The sequence below is a fragment of the Sarcophilus harrisii genome, chromosome 3, assembly GCF_902635505.1.
Source record: "Sarcophilus harrisii chromosome 3, mSarHar1.11, whole genome shotgun sequence".
NCBI lineage: Eukaryota > Metazoa > Chordata > Mammalia > Dasyuromorphia > Dasyuridae > Sarcophilus > Sarcophilus harrisii.
In genome coordinates, this window is record NC_045428.1 from 28,411,540 (window position 1) to 28,436,877 (window position 25,338).

The following is a 25,338-nucleotide window of genomic DNA, read 5'->3' on the forward strand; positions in this document are numbered from 1 at the left end:
TTTTAGTTTCTATGATTCTAGTATAGACTTTTAGGTGGGATGAGGAATGATTTTTATGGACATCTCACTAGCTGTGGCTGTGGGCAGAAGGAACGGACAAAAGCGGCAAAGGGACCACATCCTCTTGATCCCTTTCCCTGATATCTCTTGTACCTGTTCCCTACTCTCTGCTCACATAGCTGAAACCCTAATTCACCTCATCACCTCGTCACTATTGCAATCACCTAGTTAGTTTCTCTATATCCAGGCTCTTCTCTCCAACCAAACCATCACATAGCCACCAAATTCCTAAAGTTTTAAAGTGCTGGTTTGGCCATGCTATTTCTCTTCTCAAGAAGCTTCTGTAACTCCCTATCACCCTCAAAACAAAGTGCATTACTCTGCCTGGTATTTAAAGCCCTTTCCAATTTCACTCCAACTTATCTTTTCAGGTTGGGTCCTCTTTACTCCCCCCGAAGCACTTTCCATTACAGCTGGCTTCTTGGTACATCTCCATCCTTTATGTCTTTGCCTATGTTGTGCCCCAAACTTGGAATACTCCTTCCTTTCATCACCATGCCACAGACACCCTTACTTCCTTTAAAGCACAGTTTGGAACACACTGCTTGGAACATAATAAAAGTTTAATAAATATTTGTTAACCTGGGCAATTCCAATAGACTTGTGATGGAAAGTGCCACCCACATTCAAAGAGAGAACTATGGAGACTGAATATGGATCAAAGTATAATATTTTAGTTTTTATTGTTGTTATTGTTTGCTTATTTTCCCTTTCTCGTGTTTTTTCCCTTTTGATCTGATGTTTTTGGGTGCGATATGATGAATATGGAAACGTTTAGAAGGATTTCATATTTAACCTTTATCAGATTGCTTGCTATCTTGGGGATGGCGGAGGGAGGAAGAGAGGGAGAAAAATTTGGAACACAAAGTTTTGCAAAGATGAATGTTGAAAACTTTCTTTGCATGTATTTGGAAAAATAAAATACTACTAAAAAAATAAACAAAAAAAACTTGTCGACCTATCTTGACCTATTATTGGTCAAGCCTTTTCAGTTTCTCCCATGCACTACTGCTCCCTGTTTTTCAATATTACATTTTATTTACTCTCTATGAATATGTTTTGCACACACCCATCTGTGGATATGTTATATGTGTTTTTCTGGCTGACTGTAAGCACTTTGAAAGCAGGGACCGTTTATTTTTGTCTCCCTGTCGCTAGTGCCAAACAGAGCAGCTGCCACCTAGTAGGTGTTAAACAAATGCTATTCAATTGAACTAAACCCAGCATTTCTCTCTATTCTTTTTTGGCACTTCTTGCAAGAAAGAAGGCTGGGAAGAGGGGGGCAGAGCTAAGTGCCCCTCCTGTGTCCCATGCTTCTGACCTTAGCTAGGGTGTAAAATGGCACCAAGCCACATTTCTGTAGAACCCCAAGGTTTTCCCACCAGAAATAACATCTTTTTTAATTTTACAAATACATCAACCAAAGTCACGAGATGTAAAATGACTTGTGCCAGCAAGTTCTCTTGCTGGTGTGGGGTAGATTGAATTTGGAATCAGAACACCTGGATTACAATCCCAGTTTTTCTTTAGTAGCTGTGTGATTTTGGGTAAGTTACTTTGAGGTTCCTTGTGGGCTTTCTCATTCTCATTTCTACAGCTTTGAATCCTAAGAATTAAAAATGGAACCTGGGACTTTCGTTATTGTTATTGTTTAGCCTGTTCACTTGTGTCTAACTTTTTGAGACTTCATTTAGGGTTTTCTTAGCAAAGATACTGGAGTGGTTTGTCATTTCCTTCTCCAGCTCATTTTCCAGATAGGGAAACTGAGGCAAAGTGAAGGGACTTGCCCAAGGTCTCACACCTGATTAGTATCTGAGGTTGGATTTGAACTTAGGTCTTCTTGACTAACCACTGCTCCTTGGATTACTGTCAGGGTTCTTCCCAGCATCCTCATTCCTTCCATGAAAGGGTGGCTGAAGTATTCACAGAAAAAGGATTTCAGCTTGTTCCCTTCTCAAGGGCACTTACATTTTAATGGGGAATTCCAGACATCTATGGTTCAAATCACATGGTGATCCTGGGGACTTGATTGAGCAAATATTCACTCTGTTACTCCTCCACATATTAAATAAAGTAATTTTTGCATTAAGAATTGACAAGATTTGGATGTTTAGGCCAAATGAAAAAGATGGAATATCTGCGTCTCAAATCACAAGATGATGCTGGAGACTTGAGTGAACAAAAAGTCACTGGTTTATGTATCAAAAAGAGAATTAAAAAAGATTCAGAACTGGCAAGAGTTGGATACTTGTTATGACAAGAAAAATATAATTTTGATAAAGCATTTCAGGGAATGGCTGACCCCTGGGCTCAAAAGATGCCACAGGAAAGACAATTGTGCTCTCTCTTTCCTAACGATGTTTTCACGCTCGCTTAATCTCTCCCAGCTGAAGCCCATATGAACAATACTAGACTTTCTTTTACACGAATGTATTACCAGTGAGCAAAACAAAAATATTCTTTGGCTGGGGCTCCCTTTGTGGGCCTTAATGAACATTTGATATTTGTATTCCTTTTCTCAGCTCTGGGAGAAAAAGAAACAAAAGCTGGGTGATTCTGTAGGGACATTGGCTACATTATACTGCACGAGTTCTGTTCTTTCTGAAGGTCAACACTTTTAGCAAAACATTCTTGCAAAAAAAATGATCTAGTGAATCCTTGCTTATCAAAAGTGAGGGAAGAAAAATGTACATTAAAGAAGCTTGTGAAGAAATCATAATGTGGAAACTAACCTAGGAATCCTTACTTTCCAAAGAAGCTGATGTTTCTGAGAAATTATGTTTGGAAATAGTTCTGCTGGCCTTCCAAAAAGGATTGTGCTTTAGGGGAAAGTTGACTAGATCTTGAGTGTCGGGACTCAAATTTGTACCTTGGATCTTGCTTCTTATGACCTTTGAAACTTTGGACAGGTTTTTTTTTTCTTACCTGTCTGGACTTCAGCTTTTCCATGTGTGAAATGAAAGAATTAACTAGATGATTTTGAAGAGTTTTTTCAGCTCAAAGCCTGTGACCCTAAAGTTTACAACCCAACCCAACCCAACCCAACCCAATCCAATCCAATCTAATCTAATCCAATCCAATCCAACCTAATTCAACCCAACATGCACTTAGGTGCCTTTATATGTCAAGACCTGTGTGAGATGCTGGGGATTCAACAATAGAAAAAAAATCCAACAACAATCTCTTTGTCAAGGAGCTTATATTCTAATGGGAAACAGGATCTACATGTCATCAGTTTAAATGCATTTGCAGATGGTAATCTGAGGAGGAGGAAGAAAGCTCTAATAATCGGTGGGATCAGGAAAGTTTTCCCAAATGAGGTGACCTATTGGATCGAGTCTATAAGGGGGCTAAAAATTCTAAGAACTGTGAGTGAGGAGGGAATGCATTCCAGGCATGGGCAAAGGCATGGAAGTGGGATATGGACAGAATGCTGAGTTCAGAAAACTAGATCACTTTGTCTGAAATGTAGTATGTGAGAGGTTATTAATAAGCCTAGAAAAATAGGTTAGAATCAGGCTTTGCCTTTAAATGTTAATAGAAGAGTTTGTCTTTTCTCTGAGAAAAGGAGTTCTTAAAGTTTTTAGTGTCTTGGACTTAGTCTGGGAAAGTCTCTACTTTTTTTAGAATAATATTTTTAAATGCACAAAATAAAATACACAGGATCACAGAGGAAACCAATTATAGTGAAATAGAGTCACCAAAATATTAAAAAAAACTCCAAATTTAGACCTACTGAAGTCAATCCATGGTTTAAAAAGCCTGGATTAAGAGGGGTTTGTCATAGAGGCACTAGAGCTCTATCAAAGCTTTGGGGTGACGTGATCTGACTTTTGCTTTAGGAGCACTAGCTCTGATGGATTTCAAAGTGGAACGACTGAAAGTCAGGAGTTGAGGCTCAAATATTTAGATATTGGGTGTTTATTCTATGTTACCTGGTAGTAAAGCAAGAACAGAGAGGGTTACCTGGTAGTAAAGCAAGAACAGAGAGGTTGTTTGTTCATCTGCTCATCTCTTAGTCACGCATTCTTCCCAGATGAGACCCCTCTACTCCGTTTTCATCGAGAATTGTTCAGCAAGACCCAAGATCCATGGCTTGGACATGATAGCTGCAAAGCTCCCTTCTCACTCTGACCTTTGTGCTTCTGGGATTTTGTGAGCATTGAGCAGTCCAAGAAACTAGGAGCCCAATGACCAAAGAGAGGGAGAAGGAAGTCCTCTCATCTACAGATCTATGGCAAGATGGTGGCAGCAAATAGCCAGACTCCCTCATTTTGCTTCACTGTGATCAAAAGTTCTGGGGCATTAAACTCAACAAGGGAATCCTCCCTGAACTGGACAATCCAAGGATGTCCCTTAGATGTTTAGGGAGTGTGAGCAGTTTCTAGGGAAGAGTTTTTAGTTTGGATATGGGAAAGACTAGAAATTAATAAAATAATCAATAAAATATTAATAATGATAACATTATATTATATACACATAATAATATAATATATTATATATACATATGATATTAACTTTATGCCATCTCATTTTATTTTCTCAGCAACCTTGTAGGGTAAATGCTATTTTAGCCTCTATTTTACATATGAGAGGACTCAAGCATCATAAAAATCAAGTGACTTACCCATAGTCACACAACTAATGTCTGGCACTCTATTTTGCCACCTGGTTGCTTCGGGCAGCTTGCCTCTCCCTAGATTCTCAAAGGAGAATCTTTGCTGAAATGATTGTCTGCTGAGTAGCTTTTAAATACAGAGTTTTTCTCTATGGCAGAATGCAAAAAAAAAAAAAAATACCGTTGGGGAAGTGAAGAGGTTTGGGTTCAAATTCTGCCTTGACTAATTCCTACCTATGCGACTGCTGGTGGTGAATCACTTAATTTGTTTGAGATTTATATGGCTCAGAATCTCTAAATGACAGATAATTAATGATAAGGGAGGTCATCTATATCACTGCATCTTATTCTGATGGATTCCTAAATTCATAATTATTTTTTGCTGGGGGCAATAAGTGGATTACAGTATAGATAGTCCTTTCTGATTCCAGCAAGAAGAGGATATTGTTGTATAATAATTAGTAAATAATAATAATACATAAATACTAAAAATAACAAACACAGATCTAATGCCAGGATAAAACGAAAACTTCCACTGGGGGGCAGCATGATGCAGAAGAAAACCCTATCCTGGAACTAGGAACCTTTGATCTTGGTTTCATTTCTGCCTCTGCCTGGCTGTGTGACTTTGGATAAAGAGCATCCTCTCTCTTGCCTCCGTTGCTTCATCCTCAATATGAGGGGGTTGGACTAGAGGGTCACTGAGGTCCCTCCCCCTTCAAACATTCTGTAATTCTGACTACGTATTCCCATCAAAGGGGACCGTTCATTTTATACACTCCTTGTCTCTGCATAGACTTTAGGGCTCAAAGAGATTCTTAAGTCCCGGAGTGGGGTCTATGAATGTCAGAGGGAAAACTACATCTTTATTTCAATACAATCCTATGTATTTTATTTTACCATTACTCTGAGAATGGTACTGCAGAAGGCAGTACCCAAGGGATACATGGATGGAAGGTTATCTTGGGAATCAGAAGAACCAAATTCAAACTCTGCCTCAGTCATATAATTTTGTCATCTTGTACAAGTCAACTACTTTCTCTTAGCCTTAGTTTTCCCATCTGAAAAATAGACTTGATAATGATACCTACCCTATCCACAGGGTTGGGGTGAAAATTAAATGGATGAACATGTGCAAAGAGCAATGTAAATATTAGCTATTATTATTAGCTGCTACCAAGGGATCTGAGGGATGAAAAAAGAGTTAAATCTCCCCTTTTTTGCTTTATGATGACCAGGGAGGGGAAAATGGCTTGCCTGGGATTAAATACTAAATAGCAGAGACAAGGTTCAAACTCCCATCTCTTAATGATTAGTTGAGTGATATTTCTACTCTGTTATATTGTATTTCTAAAGCATCACTTTGCAGATAGCAGAAGTTTAATGGATACTTGTTGAATTGATTGTCATTATCATTCCAGAGACAAGGTCATTGGAGGGAACAGTCTGTTAATCTGAATGGGAAAGGACTGATTTGTTTCATTAATGTAGAAACCAGGGGTCCCCCTGGAGTCAGGAGGACCGGAGTTCAAATCCTACCTCAGACACTTAACATTTCCCCGGGGAAGTCACTTAACCCCAATTGCCTCAGCCAAAAAAAATCCTAGAAGAACAGGTCATTCTTGAAGGGAAAAGCTTACCCACAAAGCACCAGACGGCAAACCGGATCCAGGTGATGGTGGAGAGTTTCAGCATGAGATAGATATTCACCAGCATAGCAAAGGCGGGCACAAACGGGAGGCAGGGGGCCATGTAGGGCAGCTTCTTGGGGTTCTCGGGCTGCTGCAGGATCACAAACACCAGGGCGGTGATGAGCAGGACCATGAGCACGACCAGCAGGATGGCCCACCAGCTCTGCTCCGAGATGTAGTCGGAGCCGAAGATGATAAAGGAGCAGAAGATGAACATGAGGATGAAGAGCAGGAGCACGCACACAGTCACCGTGTGGCCAGTGGCCGCCGTGGGCCGGTCCATTTTGCCCGGGAGGCCAAGGCGGATCCTCATGGTGTAGTAGCGAGGTCCAATCAGCTTCTTGAGCTTGATCAGGTAGATGTTTTCCGACTCGTCGGCCTCTATGCCGGACGTCATGTCCACGGTGCCGTAGTTGGGATGGTTGACGTTGTAGGCGGACTTGTCCGACTTCCCTATGAGCATCTCGTTGTCTCCCAGCGATGGTAAGTTCTTGGCCCCACAGGTGTTGGTGGCTGGGCCTGAAAACTCTTCCCCTTCACTCATGGGGGAGCAGACTTCCTTCTCGCACTCGGCCAGAACGCCCTCCTTGTTCTTGGTGTGCTCCTGGGACAGGAACTTCACGAAGCCGTCGATGTCACTCTCGGGCTGGTAGCGGAGGAGCAGGACACACACCGAGACCAGGGTGTAGGCGAGCAGGGTGCCGATGGACATCATTTCAATCAGGTCCCTCAGGCTGACCAGGAGAGAGAGGAGGGACGCCAGGAACCCGGACACGATGCAGGCCACCACGGGCGTCTCCGTGTAGGAGCTGACGTGGGCCAGGAACCTACAGGGGGGGAGAAGCGGGGCTTAGTCACTCCGCTGAGAGCAGCCTTCCACAGCTCGGCTCATGGAGCCTCCCGACGGCCTGGCCGGGAGCTGCCCTCATTATAACAGGTGAGGGAACCGAGGCAGGCGGAGCCTCAGCGCGTTAGGAGTGTGAGGCGGAAGCAGACTGATGCCAAAGCTATTGGCTGACACTCAGTACCTGTTGCTGACAAATAAGTAGGTTCCTTAAAACCGACTTCTGTTGGGCTCAAGGATTTGGCTCTTGGAAGAGCCTCTATGGTGAGCTGGAGCCCACCTGGAAACATTCCCAGCCTCTCCCTTACTTGGATATCTGGCATGATAAGGTGATGGGATCTGCCAGTGACACAAAGAGGTTTCCCATCGTGAGTGTGTGTATGATGGCTTTAATAAATCATTACAGATTGTCACAGTAATACCCGCTTTGGTAGGAGTCGGAGGGACTGCTCTAGATGATCCAGCATTCTCCTGGAGTCTAGATTATTTCCTCCTTTCCTTTGGTATTTTGGGCACTCTGAATTTTGAGGGCACTTTAATCTTAGGAAGGAAGATGTTCTGTTGGAAGGACCATTAGTCTGACTCCTGAGCCAACCAACGGGTCATCTCCCCGTTTGGGTTTTTTTGGAAATTTTATTTGATTTTTCAACTAACAAACATCTATCTTGTAGCTGTATAAATATGTATATATATATTGTAGTTAACATATATTTTAACATATTTAACATGTATGGGTCTACTTACCATCTGGGGGAGAGAGTGCGGGGGAAGGAAGGGAAAATTTGGAACAGGAGGTTTTGTTATTGTCAATCCTGAAAAATTACCCGTGCATATGTTTTATATATAAAAAGCTATAATAAAAAATAAAATGAAAAGAAATCTATCTTGCCTCCTTACTTTCCTCTCCTTCTCCAAGAAAGAAAGACAAAATCCTAGAGAAGAGGGGGTCTGCCCCTCTTCTCGTAAACCCTTCTAAACCCTTCAGCTGTCCTAGGACACCTGCCCAAAGCTGCGGTGCTGGAGTGACCGACAGGCAGCCACCTCCAGAGTCTGGGAACAGGCTGGTCATAGAACGGAGGCCATTTCCAGAAACAGGGCACTGACCTGAAGAGAAGCCCATCACCGGCCATGGCGTAAATGACCCTGGGCATAGGGAAGAGGGACCCCAGCAAGCTGACTGTCAGCCCGGCGACGGAGCCGATGGCCACGATGAATTTTGCAGCATAGAATCCGTGGGCCACAAACATCTCCATGAGGGGGGACTCGGTATCGATGGCATAATAGGGCACCATCAAGGTCAAGATCACGCTCACCTGTTCAAAAAGAGAAAGAGAACACACCAGATTAGAAGGATATGGAGTGGGGCAGATTGGCACAGCAGAGAATCATTTTGCAGGGTTCTGGGAGGCCCCCAGACAGAGCGACTCAGAGCGCAAGGAAGGTAGATGCTTTCCCATGTAATTAGAGTTTTTTATTGATTGTTTGGATGCCATTGCTTCCTAACTTTCTCAAATTATGTAGTTCTACATATTACAGTGATATGATGGGATCCCCTAGATCGTAAGATCCAGAAAGATGGGAATCTTAGTACCTTTCAATTCTCGTTAGCACCATGCTCTGTAAACAGCTGGTGTCTCATAAGTGTTTATCATTGGGGGGGGGAACTGATGAACACTAAGAACAGTGGGTTAGAATGGGGTGTCTCCAGAGACCCTTCCATGGCGCATGGAATTGTTGTTTTCTTACAGCTCTAAATCTGAACCAAAAAACCATGTGACCATGAACCAAATAGCCAGTGTTTCGAATGTGCTCCGCAGATCTTCCAGTCAATTCCTCCCCCTTCCTTTAACTAGTTGGTTTTTCTTTGGGGGAAATTGCTAAAGAGTTTTCATGAGGACATGACAGGAGGGATGGGAAGCTTGGTAGTTATCCCTGGCTGTGATTTACAAGCAGAAGCCCAAAGATTTTGTTGTGGTAATGAATGGGCCAGGAAATAGTGCTGTGGGTCTGGCCCAAGGTGATTAGGATGAGGAGACGGCCCATTAGCCAGGCTTGGTTCTCTCTCAGGCCTGTGAGGGCCTGTTGGCCCTGGAGAGATGTGTCCGGCCTTGGCACTAGGCAGGGGCAGAGAAGGCCAAGGCTTAAAATGTTAGCTCCTCCCTAGTTAGGGACATCCCTGGATTTTTGCACACGGACCTAGGAAGACAAGGATGGGGGATTTGGGAAGAGCCTCAGGGATTAATTAGCATTGGTGCCAAATGGGATCAGAACCAGATGGAATGTACCACAGAAGGGATGGGGGTAATTGTAGACAGGTTCAAGGACCAAGCCAGAATGAGGGTGGGGTGACAAGGGCCGTGGCTCAGGGTATTGAGCTAGTACTTGTAAGCCTTCAAAAGCATAGAAACATTTGAGCTTAGCTATGTCTTAGCAAAGATAATTTGTTAAAACAGGAAGCTACAAGATGGTGGGTCACTGAGAGCTCCTCCTTCAGCTCATCCTGTTTCTTACCCTACCCTGGATGGCAGCCTCCCATGAAGCAGCCTCTTGGTATCTCAGGAGCTCCCTCTCTCTTTCTTTCTCTCTTGTCTAGTCTGTCTGTCTTTCTCTCTCTGTCTTTGTTTTAGTCTCTCTGTGTTTGTCTGTGTCTCTGTCTCTCTCCCTCTATCTTTGTCTCTATTTCTGTCACTCGATATCTTCTTTCTGTCTCTGTCTCTCAGTATCTCTGTATCTCTGTCTGCATTTCTCTCTATATCTCTGTATCCCTATATCTTCTCTCTCTCTGTCCCTCTGTCTCTTTATTTTTGTCTCTGTTCCTTTCTTTCTCTGTTTCTCTATATCTTCTCTGTCTCTGTCTGTGTCTCTCCCTGTCTGTCTGTCTCACTGTCTCCCCATCTCTTTTCTCTCTCCATCCCTCTGTCAGTCTGTCTCTGTCTGCCTCTCTGTCTTTCTTTGTCTCTGTCTCTGTCTCTGTCTCTCCTCTCTCTGTCTCTGTCCCTCTGCCTCTGTCTTTCTCCCAACAAAGGCCATGGTTTGTGTTGCTTGTCCCAGATAAAGTGGCTGGTATCCCCTGGGTTCCAGAATTCCCAGGGAAAGCTCTCCTCTCCGGGACAGAGAGAGGCCGGGGCTCCCAGCCGATGGTGATTTACCTTCTTTTCTGCGGCAGCGCACTCTGACTCTCCGGCATGGACCGGCTCCCAAGACAGAAGCCCATTGACGTGGGCCTCCGCGGGGCTGAACAATGCCTTGGCCTTGCACACCCGTTACTGCCAGTCTATGATGTGTGCTGCCTTGGACAGTGGCCCAAACGTGGAATATTTCCCTGGGTCACTCTGGCCCAGATCAGAAGTGAAACTGTGTGAGCAGGGGAATGAGTGTGAGTGTCCGTGTCCGTGTGTGTGTGTGTGTGTGTGTGTGTGTGTATGAGAGAGAGAGGGGTCTTCAGCTTATCTACTTATTCTAGTCCAATTTCTGGATTTTCCCATGCCTGCCCTAGAGAGAGGGAGATACCATTTCTCTGAAGAAACATCAAGTTGTGATATTTTCCCCTCTGCAGCGGAGCTGAGAAGAGCAGTTCTGGTGGATTGAGAGGCTTTTGTCTTTGTATTTGCTGTGGAGAAATGAAAGTCCATGGCCAAAAGGGGGGACTATGGAGATGGGTCTGACTGCAGCCTACTGGGACAAGCACTGAGGATCTCAAGTCTCAGAAACATTCATAATCTGCCGGCTACATGTATTTCTTGCCCCTTGCCCAAGGGGGAGTGTACATGACATGACCCTTAGGCACTAGAACCCGGGGCTTCATGCAGCAGGTCTAGCAGCAGAACCCAGGTAGCACAATTTTCTTTTTCTTTCTTTCCCTTCTTTCCTTCTTTCCTTCTTTCCTTCCTTCCTTCCTTCCTTCCTTCCTTCCTTCCTTCCTTCCTTCCTTCCTTCCTTCCTTCCTTCCTTCCTTCCTTCCTTCCTTCCTTCCTTCTTTCTTCCCTTCCTTCTTTTCTTCCCCCCTCCCTCTCTCTCTTCCTTCCTTCCGTCCGTCCGTCCCAGGAGTCCCCGCTTCCCCTCCATCCTTCCCTGGTTTTGCGAGTCTCGGTACTTACAGACACATACGCCGTGAGGCAAATGACCAAGGAGGCCGTGATGGCGTAAGGGATGGATGTGTTGGGATTCTTTGCTTCTTCTCCTGTGGTGGCGATGATGTCAAAACCGATGAAGGCATAAAAGCAAGTCGCTGCTCCTTGGAGGACCTGGGTGGGAAAAGAATATGGTGACTCATAGGAGAGGGGGCTGGGTTCAAAGCACCATAGAGTTGGACCCAGTGTTGGAAGGTGCCGGAAGGTCCTCCTGTCCATTGGTTGGGGTTGGTTCACAAATCCATAAATCAGTAAATGTTTATCCTGTAGATTGAATAATTGTTCAAATGCAGAAATATAGGATGTCCCAAAAGTCTTAGAGCAGTTTTAAGTTGTTAAAGCTTATCAGAGATTTTTGGAACAATCTGTACTTCTATTTTTCAAAAGTATGTAGACCCTAAGGTGGATAAATAAAGCAGCAATTTATATTTTTTTAAAGTAGTATTGCTGGGTGACCCTGGGTAAGTCACTTAACCCCAATTGCCTCAGCAAAACAAAATAAAACAAAATTATTGATTTTATAGTAGCTTTATGTCATTATTATGTATTTTCTTCATCATTTTTGAGGGAGGAGCCTGGAGTTGTTATTTCAGTGCGTAAGGAGCTCCTACTTGAGCTCTGCTCAATGAAGGTCTCATGTGGTTCTGCAACTTTCAATTTTCTAGAATGAGATGTTAGGTGACTTGCCTAGAGTCACTAAGTCAACTGCCTCTACGATTGACCTTAATTCTACCACACCACCCTTTCTCTCTTCTTAATTAACAAGAGCTGTGATTTATGTTATCATCTCAGATACATTATCTCACAGGCACCTCTGTCCAGCTCTGCAAGGGAAGTAGCAGAGGTTTTCTTCTGTCCTGATTTACAAATTAGTACATTGAGGCATAGTGACATTTTACCGGGGTCACAGAGCTAGTAAGTCTCTGGATCAGAATTTGAACTCAGATCTTCACGACTCCAGGGCTAATGCTTTATTCTCTGTACCATCAAAATGCTTTAAGGATAGTCACTGACATCACTAGGAATATTTTGCTTTTGTAGATCTTTGATCACTTACTAGCCATGTGACCCTGGCTTAGTCATTTGATTTCAGGAAACCACAAGTTTCCTGATTTCTAAGACAGATTTACCCGCTGCCAAACAAAGATGGGGAAAATCATGAAATCCCGATGACTAAGTACTATAAATTTATGCGACATAATTTAAACTGGGTTCTCCCAGCTGCCAGGCAATCCTTTAAACCTTCTAATTGACTTACTTAGCCTCCTCGAATGTACCAGGACTCCCCTCTCACCTGAAGGGGAAATAGGAGTTGCCTAATATTTCACTGAAAAAAACTGAGGTGATTTGGTGAAAGTTTTCTCTTTTCCTCTTTATTTCATATCACTCAGATGCCTTTTGTCACTGTTTGCTCCTTTACCCATTATGAAGTGATTTTTTTCTCTTTTCCAAAGCAAAATCTATATACACAAACGACCCCATTCCATCCTGTTTTTTCTAAGATTGTGCCCACTTAATCCCCACTCTTTTTTTTTTTTTTTGAGGCAGCTGGAGTTAAGTGACTTGCCCAGGGTCACACAGCTAGAAAGTGTTAAGTGTCTGAGGTCACATTTGAACTCAGGTTCTCCTGACTTCAGGGCTAGTGCTCTATCCACTGGGCCACCTAGCTGCCTTTTAATCCCCACTCTATTACTCACCTTCAGTTTCTCCCTGTCTCCATCTGTTTCCTTATTATCTACAACTTGGCCATGTCTCTCTAACTCTCCCCAAACCCCTCACTTTAAATGTCCACCTCCCCTAACTCATATTTCTCCTCTTTATTACAGCTGAACTTTGGGAGAAAGCGTCCCCATTTCCCTTTACCTTATATTCTTATATCATATGCTCCAATTGATCTTACTAAAGTTCAAGTCCGACCATAGTATCTGTCCAATCAACCAGCTCCAGTGGCTTTCTATTGCCTCCAGAATCAAATAAAAAATGTTCTGTGGGACTTTTAAGCATCGCCTCCCCCGTGACCTGACTCCTTCCTACATATTCCCTCTTCTTACACGTTTTGCCTCCTCCATAATCTGTGAGCCAATAATGCTGGTTTCCAATGCTTTTCCCCATATATGTCACTCCCTCTCCAGGGTGTGACTTGCTGGCTTTCCTCCATCCCCAGCATACCCTCTCAGCTAGAACCTCATCTTCTACCAAAGACCTCTCCATTCCTCCTTAATCTTAGTGTCTTCCCCCAAGATTATTTCCATTTCCCCTCTTAGCCTATTTGTACATAGTTGTTTGCATTCTCTCTCTCCTCCCCTCTCAGACCATGAGATTGTCAAGCTTTTGCCCTTCCCTGTATCCTAAGGGCACATAGTAGGCACTTAAGTCAGTTGACTGACCCACCTCACAGGATTGCTTTGAGATTAAATATGCAAGATGTTTTGTAAACTGTAAAACTTTAAATCATGTAGAAGCTATGATATATTGGATATCATAAGACACAGGAATAATATTATTATTATTTTTTTGGAAGAATCCCAAGCCCATAAATTTGTTCTCATTGAGCTTCAGGACACAATCACGCAGAGAGCAGGGATAGTGATATCGGGTAAATGTCTTACTCATGGTCTATGGTAGAACCCAGCTAGAACATTCTTGTTCATAAACAAATGGTTTCAGCCCATTGGTACACATACTTCGAGACATGTGAGATAACCCTGCACTCAGTGGGAAACAAAGATTGGAAATCGACCAAAGAAAAAGGTTACGAAAATACTGTGGAGTTTTAACAAAAATAACTGAGGGTTTTAGCATACTTTGAAGTTTACAAAGATGAGAATCCTCTCATTTGAGTCTCACGGCAACTGTGGCAAGTCTGATAGATATTCATGCCCATTTTGCAGATGAGGAAATTGAGGACCTGGGCTCTGGCTCCAGGGTCAGCTTTCTGGAGTTCCTGTTTCAAGGCTGCCATTAAATAGCCACAGGATCTTAGGCAAGTCACTTAAAATATTTCTGGGCTCCTATTTCCTTCTTTTTAAAATGAGGGATTATTGATGTGATGATCTCAAGGGGTCTATGATCTCTGACGTTCAATGAAATTTCAAAGGTTTGCAAGCATCTCCCAGAAATTCAGATGGTGTAGTGTTGTCTGGGAAATCTGGGTTCATATTCCATCCTAGATACCCAAGTTCAACAAATACCACTTCAGGCACTTATTAGTTGGGTGACTCTGGGTAAGGCTCTGTCTGCCTTAGTTTCCCCAAGTATAAAATAGGGATGATAATAACACCTACCTCAGAGACTCGTTGGAAGGATTAAATGAGATGATATTTGTAATGTGCTTATTACCCTGCCTGGCACATAGTAAACAGTATATAAATATTAGCTGCTTGAAACTTCTATCTATTGTTACTAACAGGTACTTAATAAATGCTTGCTTGTTACCTTCCCAGGAGCAAGTTGCATTATTTCCCAGAGTCTCAGGCAACTCTGTCTAAGACTAAAAGGTATAGATGGACTCATTGGTCCTTGATTAAGGATTCACAATTCAGCATTTTCTTCCTTTTTGAGGCTGGGAGCCGGGCTGCTTTCTTTAGCAAGCTACTGATGACCTTTTTTGGAGGGTGACTGAGGGAACGTGAAGAACATGGATGATGGAAGTGTGTGTGGGGGGAGTGTCACAAAAGTGGAGGCAGTGATATAGAACCTAAGTGAGGGAAATTTATCTGACAGTAGACAAAAGAGGGGGATTGTGATTTTATAAATTAAAGCATGTCACTTCCCGTACTGATCTGACAGTTTATTTTCTCCTCCAGAGAATCCATTAAAGTAGAATTAATATAATTGTATGATCTCCTTCCAGCATCAGAAAATCAGCTTGAGCTTGGGCTCTCTGATGATCGTTTAGGAGAGGAGAGTCTCTGGGAGTGGCTGTTGCTCCAGACCTCCTTGTCCCCACTTCTGTGCCACTTCTGTGCCAGTCAAGGAGCAAAGGAATCAAGGCCAGGGTGGGCAGAGCTCAAAAACAAAGAGGAAAAGGGTTCCTTGTAAAGGAACCGGGGCTTCCTCTTGATGGCTCTCATCACGGTGTCATGGGCTCATAGAGTTAGGACTGGAAAGGATCTTAGGGGAGCCCCTCTCACTTGCAGAGAAGGCACAGAGAGCGGGCAGCAGGGGTGGGATCTGCATTCAGGTCTTCTTGGATGGCCATCTATGGAGGATGCTGGAGAGAAGGTGGGGAAGAAGGTCAACCTATTGACAATGATGAAGAGAGTATAGCTGACATTTCTAGAGTCTGTTAAAGTTTGTAAAGCCCTTGACTTTCATTAAGTCACCTGAGCCTCGCAGCTCCACTGAGTGAGGATCTCCATTTTCCAGATGAAGGAGAAGGAGGTTCAAATGGATGGGTGTGATTTGTCCAATGTTACACAGCTAGTATGTACGGAGATAAGGCTTAAACTTGTCTTCCTGGCTCCCAGGTTGGATCCAATGGCATTCATGATTTAGTTGGCGTTTCTACTTGTTGTTTGTAGTGAATATTTTTGCTTAAATTCAATTTAATTCAACAAGTATTTGCTAAGTTATATTCTCTATCCCAGGCTAGGAATATCAATAGAAATCAAATGATTCCTGCCCTCAAGGAGCTTGCATCTTCCAGGAGAGAGGACTCTTCTCTAGAGTCAAGTGTCTTGAGCAAAAGAGATGACTTCTAGAACTCACAGACCCATTTTAGACCCACTCAGGTACAATCTTCTCTGGAAGAGACCATTGAAAGCTATTTAATTTAATCTCTGGAATTATTTCCCACAATCTAATCCTGAAGCATTGCTTGAAATGGTTTACTTTTCACCTCTACCTCTTTTGAATGCATCGTTCTAGTTAAGGCTCATTTGGAGAATCCCTCCTGATTCCCCTGAGGTTTTAGAGATTCCTTCCCCTCAAATTATTTTGTACATATTTGGGGCAGTAGACAGAAGGCTTGGGTTAAAATCCCACTTTTTATACTCCCTACTTGTGTGATCTCAGGTGAGTCATTTCCTCAGCTTCCTCCTTGTGAAAAGAGAGAGTTGGACAAGATAGCTTCCAAGATCTGGACCTGTGATCCTACTTTGATGACTCAAATTATTTTATTATATATTATTTATCATTAAATATGTATTTGGATACGTATTATTACCTGTGGATATGTGGTTTAGCTCTGATAGAAAATAAGCTTCTTGAGAGCAGGGACCTTTTGTCTTTGTATCTCAGCACAATGGTGAGCACCTAGTAGGCACTTACTGTTTACTGAATTGAATTCCATGAATGAATTTCATGTCAGAAACCCTTCATTTGCCAGGACCATCATTTCTTGGGTCCCAGTTGCTGGAGAGCTAGTGCCTCATTAACTGGCAAAACCAGTCACACCATTTAGGTCATCTATCCAAATGTATGGTGGCAAAAAGCTGACCTTACTGCAGTTTACTAATGCCGAGTCTTTGACCAGCCATCTCACCAGACTCTGAGTGCACAATTAGCCACCACAGCATACTTATTCCCAGTGCTAGAAAGACCCAATTCTGAAATAAAGGGGAATTTGGAGCTGTCGGTCCCCCTTGTTCATTAGCAGCCTACACATGGTGAGGTAGGAGAATGTGCTAATAAGTTAAAGATAAATGCAGTGTGATATAGAACACACTCAAAACAATTTTTTGCTGTGTTTGGACATTGCAGACATTCCCTGTACTACTTATCAGGGTCGTTTTTCCCAGGAGTTATTTGGACAGTTAAAATATCTTGTTTGGTTAAAGAAAAATACAAAAGATAGCATCGGGAACAAGTAATATAAGGCACATACATATTAAACAGCATCCGGAGGCTGAGGAATTGCAGATGGTGGCTGGAGTTCATTTAAGGGACAACCGTTACTTGATATGGGGGATGAAGGAGATGTTTATTTTTCTTGAGCTGTTCAAGACCAAAGAAGCATTTGACCCAGATCTTGTATGTGAGTAAACTGTTCCTTTAGTTCATGAGAACTAAGAAAGGTAGTGGTGAGGATGGGGAGGTGAGGGGAAGAATTAGAAAGAGATGGACACAATGTTCATTAACCCTTTTAAGCCACTCTGGAGAGCATGAGGAGGCTAGAGCTCTAAGAGCTTAGAGATGGCCTATCATATAGTACTTAGGGTAGATTTCACTTTGCCCAAACTCTTCATTTTGCAGACAAGGAAAATGAAGCCCTAAGTTTCTACCGAAGCTAGGCAAGGTAGACAACCAGTTGAAAAGAAGAGAAGCAGGAGATGGAGAAAGGAGAAGCCAGGAAAGGATGAATGAGACCAGGATGTGAGAGCTTTTAGAGCCAAACAAAGGATATAAGTGTGTGTGAGGAGGGTGATCAGACTCCATGAACAGATCCATGCCTGAGAAGTCATTATGGAGGGCAGAAAGACCAATTAGGAGGCAACTGACATGGCCCAGGTGAAAAGTGATCTTGGACAAATGACAAGACTCTACTGGGACTTAGTTTTGCCAAGTACAAAATGAGGTAGGTAGATGGCATGGTGAATGGGTCTGAGTTCAAACCTATATTAGCTATGTGATTCCAAGCAAACCATTTTACCTGCTTCTTTGTCTATAAAATCTGGGAGCTGGACTCAATGGCCCACCAAGTCCCTTTTGGTCTAGACTGATGAACCTGTGAAAATGAGATGTTTGATCTTGATAACTTCTGAGTCCCTTTTTGTTTTAAATCTAAGTCCTTGTTAACAAAATATTTTTTTCCCAGATCATCTTACCAGCTAGAGGCAACAAAGTCAATAAAAGGAACAATTCTTTTATTGCTTTTTTAAACAAAAAGAATTTGTTGTGCTTTTTTGTAGATCTCATCTAAATTTTCAAGCTGCACTTTAAATCATATACAATTATACATTTTTATCACCTTTTTTAAACACAAAAAGAAACAGGAACAATTCTTAATAGTTTCCCAAAATATTCCTCTAAATGTACCATAAAGTTTTCATGGGTGTGTGTCTTTGAACTGTGGCACTCGAAGGTCTCCAAAGACTTTAGTTTGAGGATCTCTCAGAGAGCAGCTGAAAGGCTCACGGTGAGCATGAACAGACTTACTTAGACCGTGAACACAAGGAATTATGAAGGCAAAATGATGGAAAGAGTAGTATCAAAGATTTATGTGAATGATTAAAAAAAGAGGGACTGGATATGGCAGGAGTTAGGGATATTTAACTGATGCATAGTCACTGAGACCCATTTGTGATGTCAAGAAAAAGTAAAGGAAGAACCCCACTCTTAGGACATTGGGTCGGTCATTTCTGGTGAAAGTATCAGAGGACAGGGACAAGTGAGCATGGATGGGTTGCAAATGACATCGATGGAGGGAATGTCTTCATGAGATCACTACATCCCCAGCAATTACTTATTGCTAATCCTGGCTACTGAAATGTAGAGCGAGCTCATTAAACCTGTAGATGATACAATGATGGCAGGTGTCCAGCACTTTGGAAAATAGGATCAGATTCAAAGTGACCTTAGTATATTGGAAAAGTGGCCAGGAGCCCGAATAATTTTTTTAAAAAGTAACACAGAATGATACACATGGGGAGGAAAAACACCGAATATATAGATCCAAGACCTGACTCTGTCCAAACTAAAAAAGTGGATAAGTCCAACCCTGCACCTGAGACCCTTTACATCCTGAGTCTAAATGACCTGTTTAGCTTTATCACATTTATTCTTCTCACATTCCATAGTCTATACAGCCAACATTACTCACAGTCTCTCACAAATATCCTATTTTTAGTCTTCATACCTTTGCTTATATCATTCCTGGACCTGGATGTCGGCTTCTTAGCTACCCTTCAAGGTGTAGCTCAAATGACACTTTATCCATAAAGTTTTCCCAGGTACCCTTAACTGGAAATGATTTCTTCCTCAATTGTTCTCATTTCACTTTATGAGACCTCTTGTACACTTATTGTATATTAACGTATAGTCTATATATCTGTAAACATGGCCCATCTCCCCTTGTAGACTGTAAGTTATTTGAGGGCAGGAATCATGTCTTAGTTAACTTTCTGGATCCAATGTGGTACAATGAAAAGAGCCTTGGATTTGAAATCAGAGGAAATGGGCTTAATACAAGTTCTTTCACTTACTACCCATATTACCTTGGAAACATCACTTCATTTCTTGACTTCAGATTCTTTTTGTATGAAATGAGTAGTTTGATATGGATCATGTCTATAGTTCTTTCTAGTTTTAAATCTGTCATTCTGTAGCTCTTCCAGAGAAAAGGAGCATAATATAGTGGATAGAAAGCCAAACTCGTTAATATAATCTCTCGGTGCCCCCAAGATTCCTAACATTACTAATGATCTGCTTTGGAGGAGGGAACATTTGCACTAGTTCTCCACCCAGATATGAATTCTCTCAGCACGAAACATAGTGTTCTGCATAAAGTTCTTAAACGATATTTGCTGAACAAGTTCAATTCTTAATGTCTAGAGGCAAAGATGATACTTCTTATTCACTTTATAAAAACAAGCATTTATTTTCTCTTTTCTCCTTAACTCTCCCATTGAACAATAAAAAGAAAAAAGAGAAAACCCAAATAACAAATATGCGGAGTCCAACAAAACAAAATTTCACATCAGCCAAGTCCAAGAAAAAAAGTCTCATTCTGATATTTTTTACTCTCTCATCAATAGTGCCCAGGCATTGGGTTTCAAGTCACAGTAAGAGCATTACATTGATACATTGATACATTCTTTTCATGTGATTAAGGTGACTAATGTCATTTTATATAGGATAGTTAGCTGGGGTTAGGTATGTAGTCTAGAGTCAGGGAAGAAATCAAAGCTAATTGATAAAAATGGAGCTTCAGTCTCACATCCTCACAGACATAGCCTTCTGTCTAGTGGAGAAAGTCAGTCCAACAATGCATTTCTATCACAAAAAAGTGAGTCCGATCCTGAGCTATGGATGCTTAAATAAGATAGGACTTACACCTCAGAGATATTTAATCCATTCCCCAGACTCTTTTCTGTGACACTGAGACTGGGACTTTAGTACTTATCTTAGGCCATAAATAGTAGGAAGTAGTTGAACTGGGATTTAGACTCAACTCTTTGGGGTTTAAATTAATTCTACTTCTATTGCATCACATCAAGAGCATTGATCACTGAGTTAATTCTTACTCCTATTCATGCCCTGGTTTGCTCCATTCTAGAATTCTAAGTTATAGACAAACTTGAGGATGGATAAGAAGATATCAGGGAGCAATTACCAAAGACCCTTAAAATGAGTAGAAATGAAGCACACCCAAAGACTTCAAATTTTACATCTTGGAGATCACGAGAAATCTGAATTTACTAAAGCCTTTTAGATGAGAGACATGAAGAATCATGAACAATCCTTGTTCATTTCATTGAGGGCTGGATGCCAAGAAATGAACTGAAACTACAGCATGAGTCACTCATGATAGATATGAGGAAGGCTGCTCCGAATGTATAAAACTCAGGAAACAACAGTGTGTTTCATTTCCTTCTGTGTATCATGTTTTTAAACAGAAAATGACAGACTAGAATGTTATTCCAGAAGAAGGCAACTGAGATGGCAAGGATACTTGAAGTATTGGAATATTTAGGGAGAAGAGTGGGCTTGGGAGTGGGGTGAGTTTGAAAGGCTGTCAAATGGAAATTTAGTCTAGTCTATTTGGCTCCAATGGAGCCACTTTGGATTAGAATTTGGAATGTGGTAAAAGTTACATGGAAGAGGGAATGGACACAATAGTTTAAGATTATTTTTACTTTTCAAATAAAAAGCATTTAAAAACCAATCTCTCTCCCACCATATCACACTGAGCAAATTAAAAAACAAATAGAGCCCCCCCCCCATATGCTACTTACTCCCATGAAACAAATTCCTTTTCTAAAGACAGTCAATCAGCATTTATTAAATGCCCAGCAAGTGATTCATAAGTAATGATTTTCCCATCACTGAAGAAATTGAAGGAAAGATTGAATGACTACCTGTTGGTGAGAATGCAGAGAGGATTTTCACATAAGGGAGGGTGGGTTTGGACTAGATATCATTTCATTGCTAGGATTCCATGGCAAATCAAATAAATAGAAGACATCCTTGTTGGTCTGGGATGAGTCCAGAGTAATCTTGTTTGAAGACCATGGAATGAACTGAAGGATCTTTAAAAATTCTTTCCGGTGCCAAGAGTCTATAACTTTGTCACTTTGAGGTTGAATAGGGAAATAAAAACTTCACATTTGAACATCCTATTTTAAAGCATGACATCTATCATTATAGCTGTTAACTACCACACCATATTCTTTTAAAAATAAGACCTCTTATTTCTTTTAAAATAATTGGTGTCAATTACTTGCTGTCCCCATATAATGGATGAATCTTAAAATGGGGAGTTTAAAAGGCTGGTCAAAGTGGGATAATAAACTACATCATCCTAGTGGTTTATTCACTTATCTTTGAAGTTTTATTCCATTTTTTATGTCTGAATGAGAATAGTAAAAGTGTGTTCCAAGAATTTCCCATTTGGCAGACTCTCATTGGGTTTGTACTATTCTTCTATAGCCTTTGGGGACCTTCTTAAAGTTCCTTTTACTCCACAGAATTAAGAAGGAATTATCAGAGCTTCAATGTAATTACAAAAAATTGTTTCATGTCCTCCCACATGATCTCTGGTCTTAGGACCATAGATTTAGAATAGGAAGTGATGTGACAAGGCATCTAGTCTATCTAATACCTTTATTCAAAGTTCACAATTTGGCATTTGGGTTCAAACACTAGCTGTGTCACTGTTGCGATCCTGGACAAATCACTTTGCCTCTCTGGATCTGTACTTCATTGGACTATAGATTTAGGGATTCCATCTAGAACTTTTCCCACTGGTGATCACCTGAGAAATTTTTGTGGAACCCTGGATATATAAGTATACAAAATAATAAATCAAACATTTACTGATAATAAACCATAATTTTGTGACCTTCACCTTCAATCATGAGATCTCATATAAAGTTGCAAATCACAATTTAAGAAGCTGGATCGTAGAACAACCCAGTCTTCTCATGATGAGGAAATGGAGAAATTATTCACCCAAGGGCACACACATGCAATAAGCAGCAAAAGTGAGATTTTGATCACAGTCATTTGCTGCTGGATCTATTGTTCTCTTTGCTGCTTCATCTTTCAGAAGGAGGGCCACTTCCAGCAACCATCCAAAGCGGACTTTCTGGCAAATCTCATGAAATAAATACAAGCATCTAAGGCCATTTTATTGAAAGTGAACTAGATCTTCCTTCAATGTCCTCTATGGCAAGAAACAATTGACAGTGACAGCACTTTGAAGTTTATAACTTGGTTTCTGTTAATAGCCTACTATGGAGGTACTGTAGTCATTATTGTTCCCATTTTATGGATGAAAGAATCGAGGCCAGATAAGTACACTTCTTGTAGTTTTTTTCTGATCCTTCCAGTTCCTAGTGTGTTCCTCCCTTAGTAAGTTGCATTTAATAATCTCATTTACTTAGTATTTATTCCATAGCTAATTATATATATATATATATATATATATATGTTGCATCTTTGTTAGAATATAAATTCTCTGAACTCAGAGAGCATTTTATTCTGTTTCTTTGTATCCATGGCACCAAGCAAGGGCCTGGTACATAGTAGGTGCTTAATAAATGCTTGTTGATTGATCTGCCAAAGATCATACAGCTAATGGGTATCAAGAAAGGGAAAACAGATTTCACCTGACTCTAGGATTCTTCTTCTGTCCAATGATAATCATTATTTATGAAATGTTTAAAATTTGTATAGCACCTTAGAAACCTATCTCATTTTGATCCTTATAACAGCTTTGTTAAATAATGTTATTACTGAATGATACAAATTATTTCCCTCAAGGAGACATGATTGGTCTATGGTATAGCATTTTACAGATGAGGAAACTGAGGCTCAAAGAGCCCATGGTCCCAAGATAATATCAGAGGTGGGTTTTCTTACTCCAAGCCCATATCCCTATTTATTACACCACATTGCCTTTTTAAAATCTGATTTGCTTGGCTTTCATTTTTAAGCTAAAAGAAAGAACTGAAGAATACCCTGCAGCTAAGAAGATAGAACTCCCTCTCTAATTTAGAGTGTAAGCTCCTTGAAGGCAGGAATGATTTTGTTTTAGTCTCTGAATTTCCAGCACACAATGCTCTGTCTCACACATAGTAGGCGCTTATCAAATGCGTGGCTATTGTCAAACTAGTTAATAAATCCTCCTCCATCCAGCTCCTAAGCCTTAGTTTAAATGCACTCTGAAAAAGAAACTGAGGCATTAAAAAGAGGCAGTTAGTGGGGCAATGGACCTCCAGTCAGGAAGACCTCAGTTCAAATTCTGCTTCAGATACTTAGTAGCTGTGGGATCTTGGGCAAGACCCTTAACCTTTTTCAGCCTCAGTTTCTTCATTTGTAAAATGGGAATAATAACACCATCTACTTCACAGAAGATCAAATGAGATATAAAATGCTTTACAAAACCTCAATGGACTATATACATGAGAGCTATTATTATTAAAGAGGTGTCCTCTTTTGTCTTGTTAGACTGACTGTCAATCAGAGGGGTTACCATACCCACCGAGACGCTGGAAGAAGCTTACCCCTGACCATCCATGAGGCAGGAATTGTCCTTCAGCCCAGTAGCTTCCATTGATGAAGAAAAGACCAGCAATCATGATAAACACCCAGACAGCCAAGTTGAGCACATTGAGCACATTGTTGAAGCCGACAGAATTTTTCACCCCCAGGGCAACAATGATGGTCACAATGACGGCAATGACAAGGGCCAGCAGATCTGGGTATGATTCTTCTCCTTTTCCTGTAACACAGAGGAAGTGGGGAACCAATTATTGGGGGTAATCAGAGAAAAATGTTCATGGGCATCCCAATAATGGGACAGCATTGTGTTTTTTTTTTTCCTGAGGCAATTAGGGTTAAGTGACTTGCAGGGTCACACAGCCAGGAAGTGTTAAGTGTTTGGGGTTGAATTTAAACTCAGGTCCTCCTGACTTCAGGGCTGGTGCTCTATCCACTGCACCACCTAGCTGCCCCGACAGCATTGCTTTTGAGAGAAATATGGGTGAGAGAGAATAGAGTATGGAATGGAAAAGACTATATGTATGTGCATATAGACTGTATGTATGTTGGATGCGTTCACAATTTCACCAATAATGCATCAGTGTCCCAGTTTTCCCGCATCCCCTCCAACATTCATCATTATTTTTTCCTGTCATCTTAGCCAATCTGATGGGTGTGTAGTGGTATCTCAGAGTTGTCTTAATTTGCATTTTTCTGATTAATAATAACTTGGAGCATCTTTTCATATGGCTAGAAATAGTTTCAATTTCTTCATCTGAGAATTGTCTGTTCATATACTTTGACCATTTATCAATTGGAGAATGGCTTGGTTTCTTATAAATTAGAGTCAAATCTCTATATATTTTGGAAATGAGGCCTTTATCAGAACCTTTGACTGCTTCCTCCTACACAAGTCTGAGAGGTAAACTATCCTATGTTCCTTTAATTTATTTATAATCTCGTTCTTTATGCCTAAATCATGAACCCATTTTGATCTTATCTTGGTGTACGGTGTTAAGTGTGGGTCCATGACTAATTTCTGCCATACTAATTTCCAGTTTTCCCAGCAGTTTTTGTCAAATAATGAATTCTTATCACAAAAGTTGGGATCTTTGGGTTTGTCAAACACTAGATTGTTATAGTTGACTATTTTGTCTTGTCAATTTAACCTGTTCCACTGATCAACTAATCTATTTCTTAGCCAATACCAAATGGTTTTGGTGACTGCTGCTTTATAATATAGATAAACATATTATTAATGACAATTAGTGGACCTTGGTTGAAATCCTGCCTCGGCTCTTTACCATCTGCATTACTTTAGGCAAGGAATTTCACCTTGCTGGGTCCCAG

At 41.3% G+C, this 25,338-nt stretch overlaps 1 protein-coding gene and 1 long non-coding RNA gene across 2 annotated transcripts in view; one reads left to right on the forward strand and one right to left on the reverse strand.

Moving 5' to 3' along the window:
- The window catches only part of SLC7A14 (solute carrier family 7 member 14), a 76,103-nt gene that overhangs the window by 19,941 nt on the left and 30,824 nt on the right, over positions 1 to 25,338 (reverse strand). The window contains exons 3-6 of the mRNA XM_003766160.2: positions 24,012 to 24,229; positions 11,311 to 11,457; positions 8,318 to 8,526; positions 6,319 to 7,196 (exon numbers count right to left, since the gene is read on the reverse strand). Coding sequence (XP_003766208.1) covers positions 6,319 to 7,196; positions 8,318 to 8,526; positions 11,311 to 11,457; positions 24,012 to 24,229 — 1,452 coding nt within the window. The remainder of the gene's footprint in view (positions 1 to 6,318; positions 7,197 to 8,317; positions 8,527 to 11,310; positions 11,458 to 24,011; positions 24,230 to 25,338) is intronic.
- On the forward strand, positions 10,496 to 24,061 carry LOC116422200. Its single transcript, XR_004232754.1, has 2 exons — positions 10,496 to 11,044; positions 23,956 to 24,061. It is a non-coding gene; the product is annotated as an uncharacterized LOC116422200 (long non-coding RNA).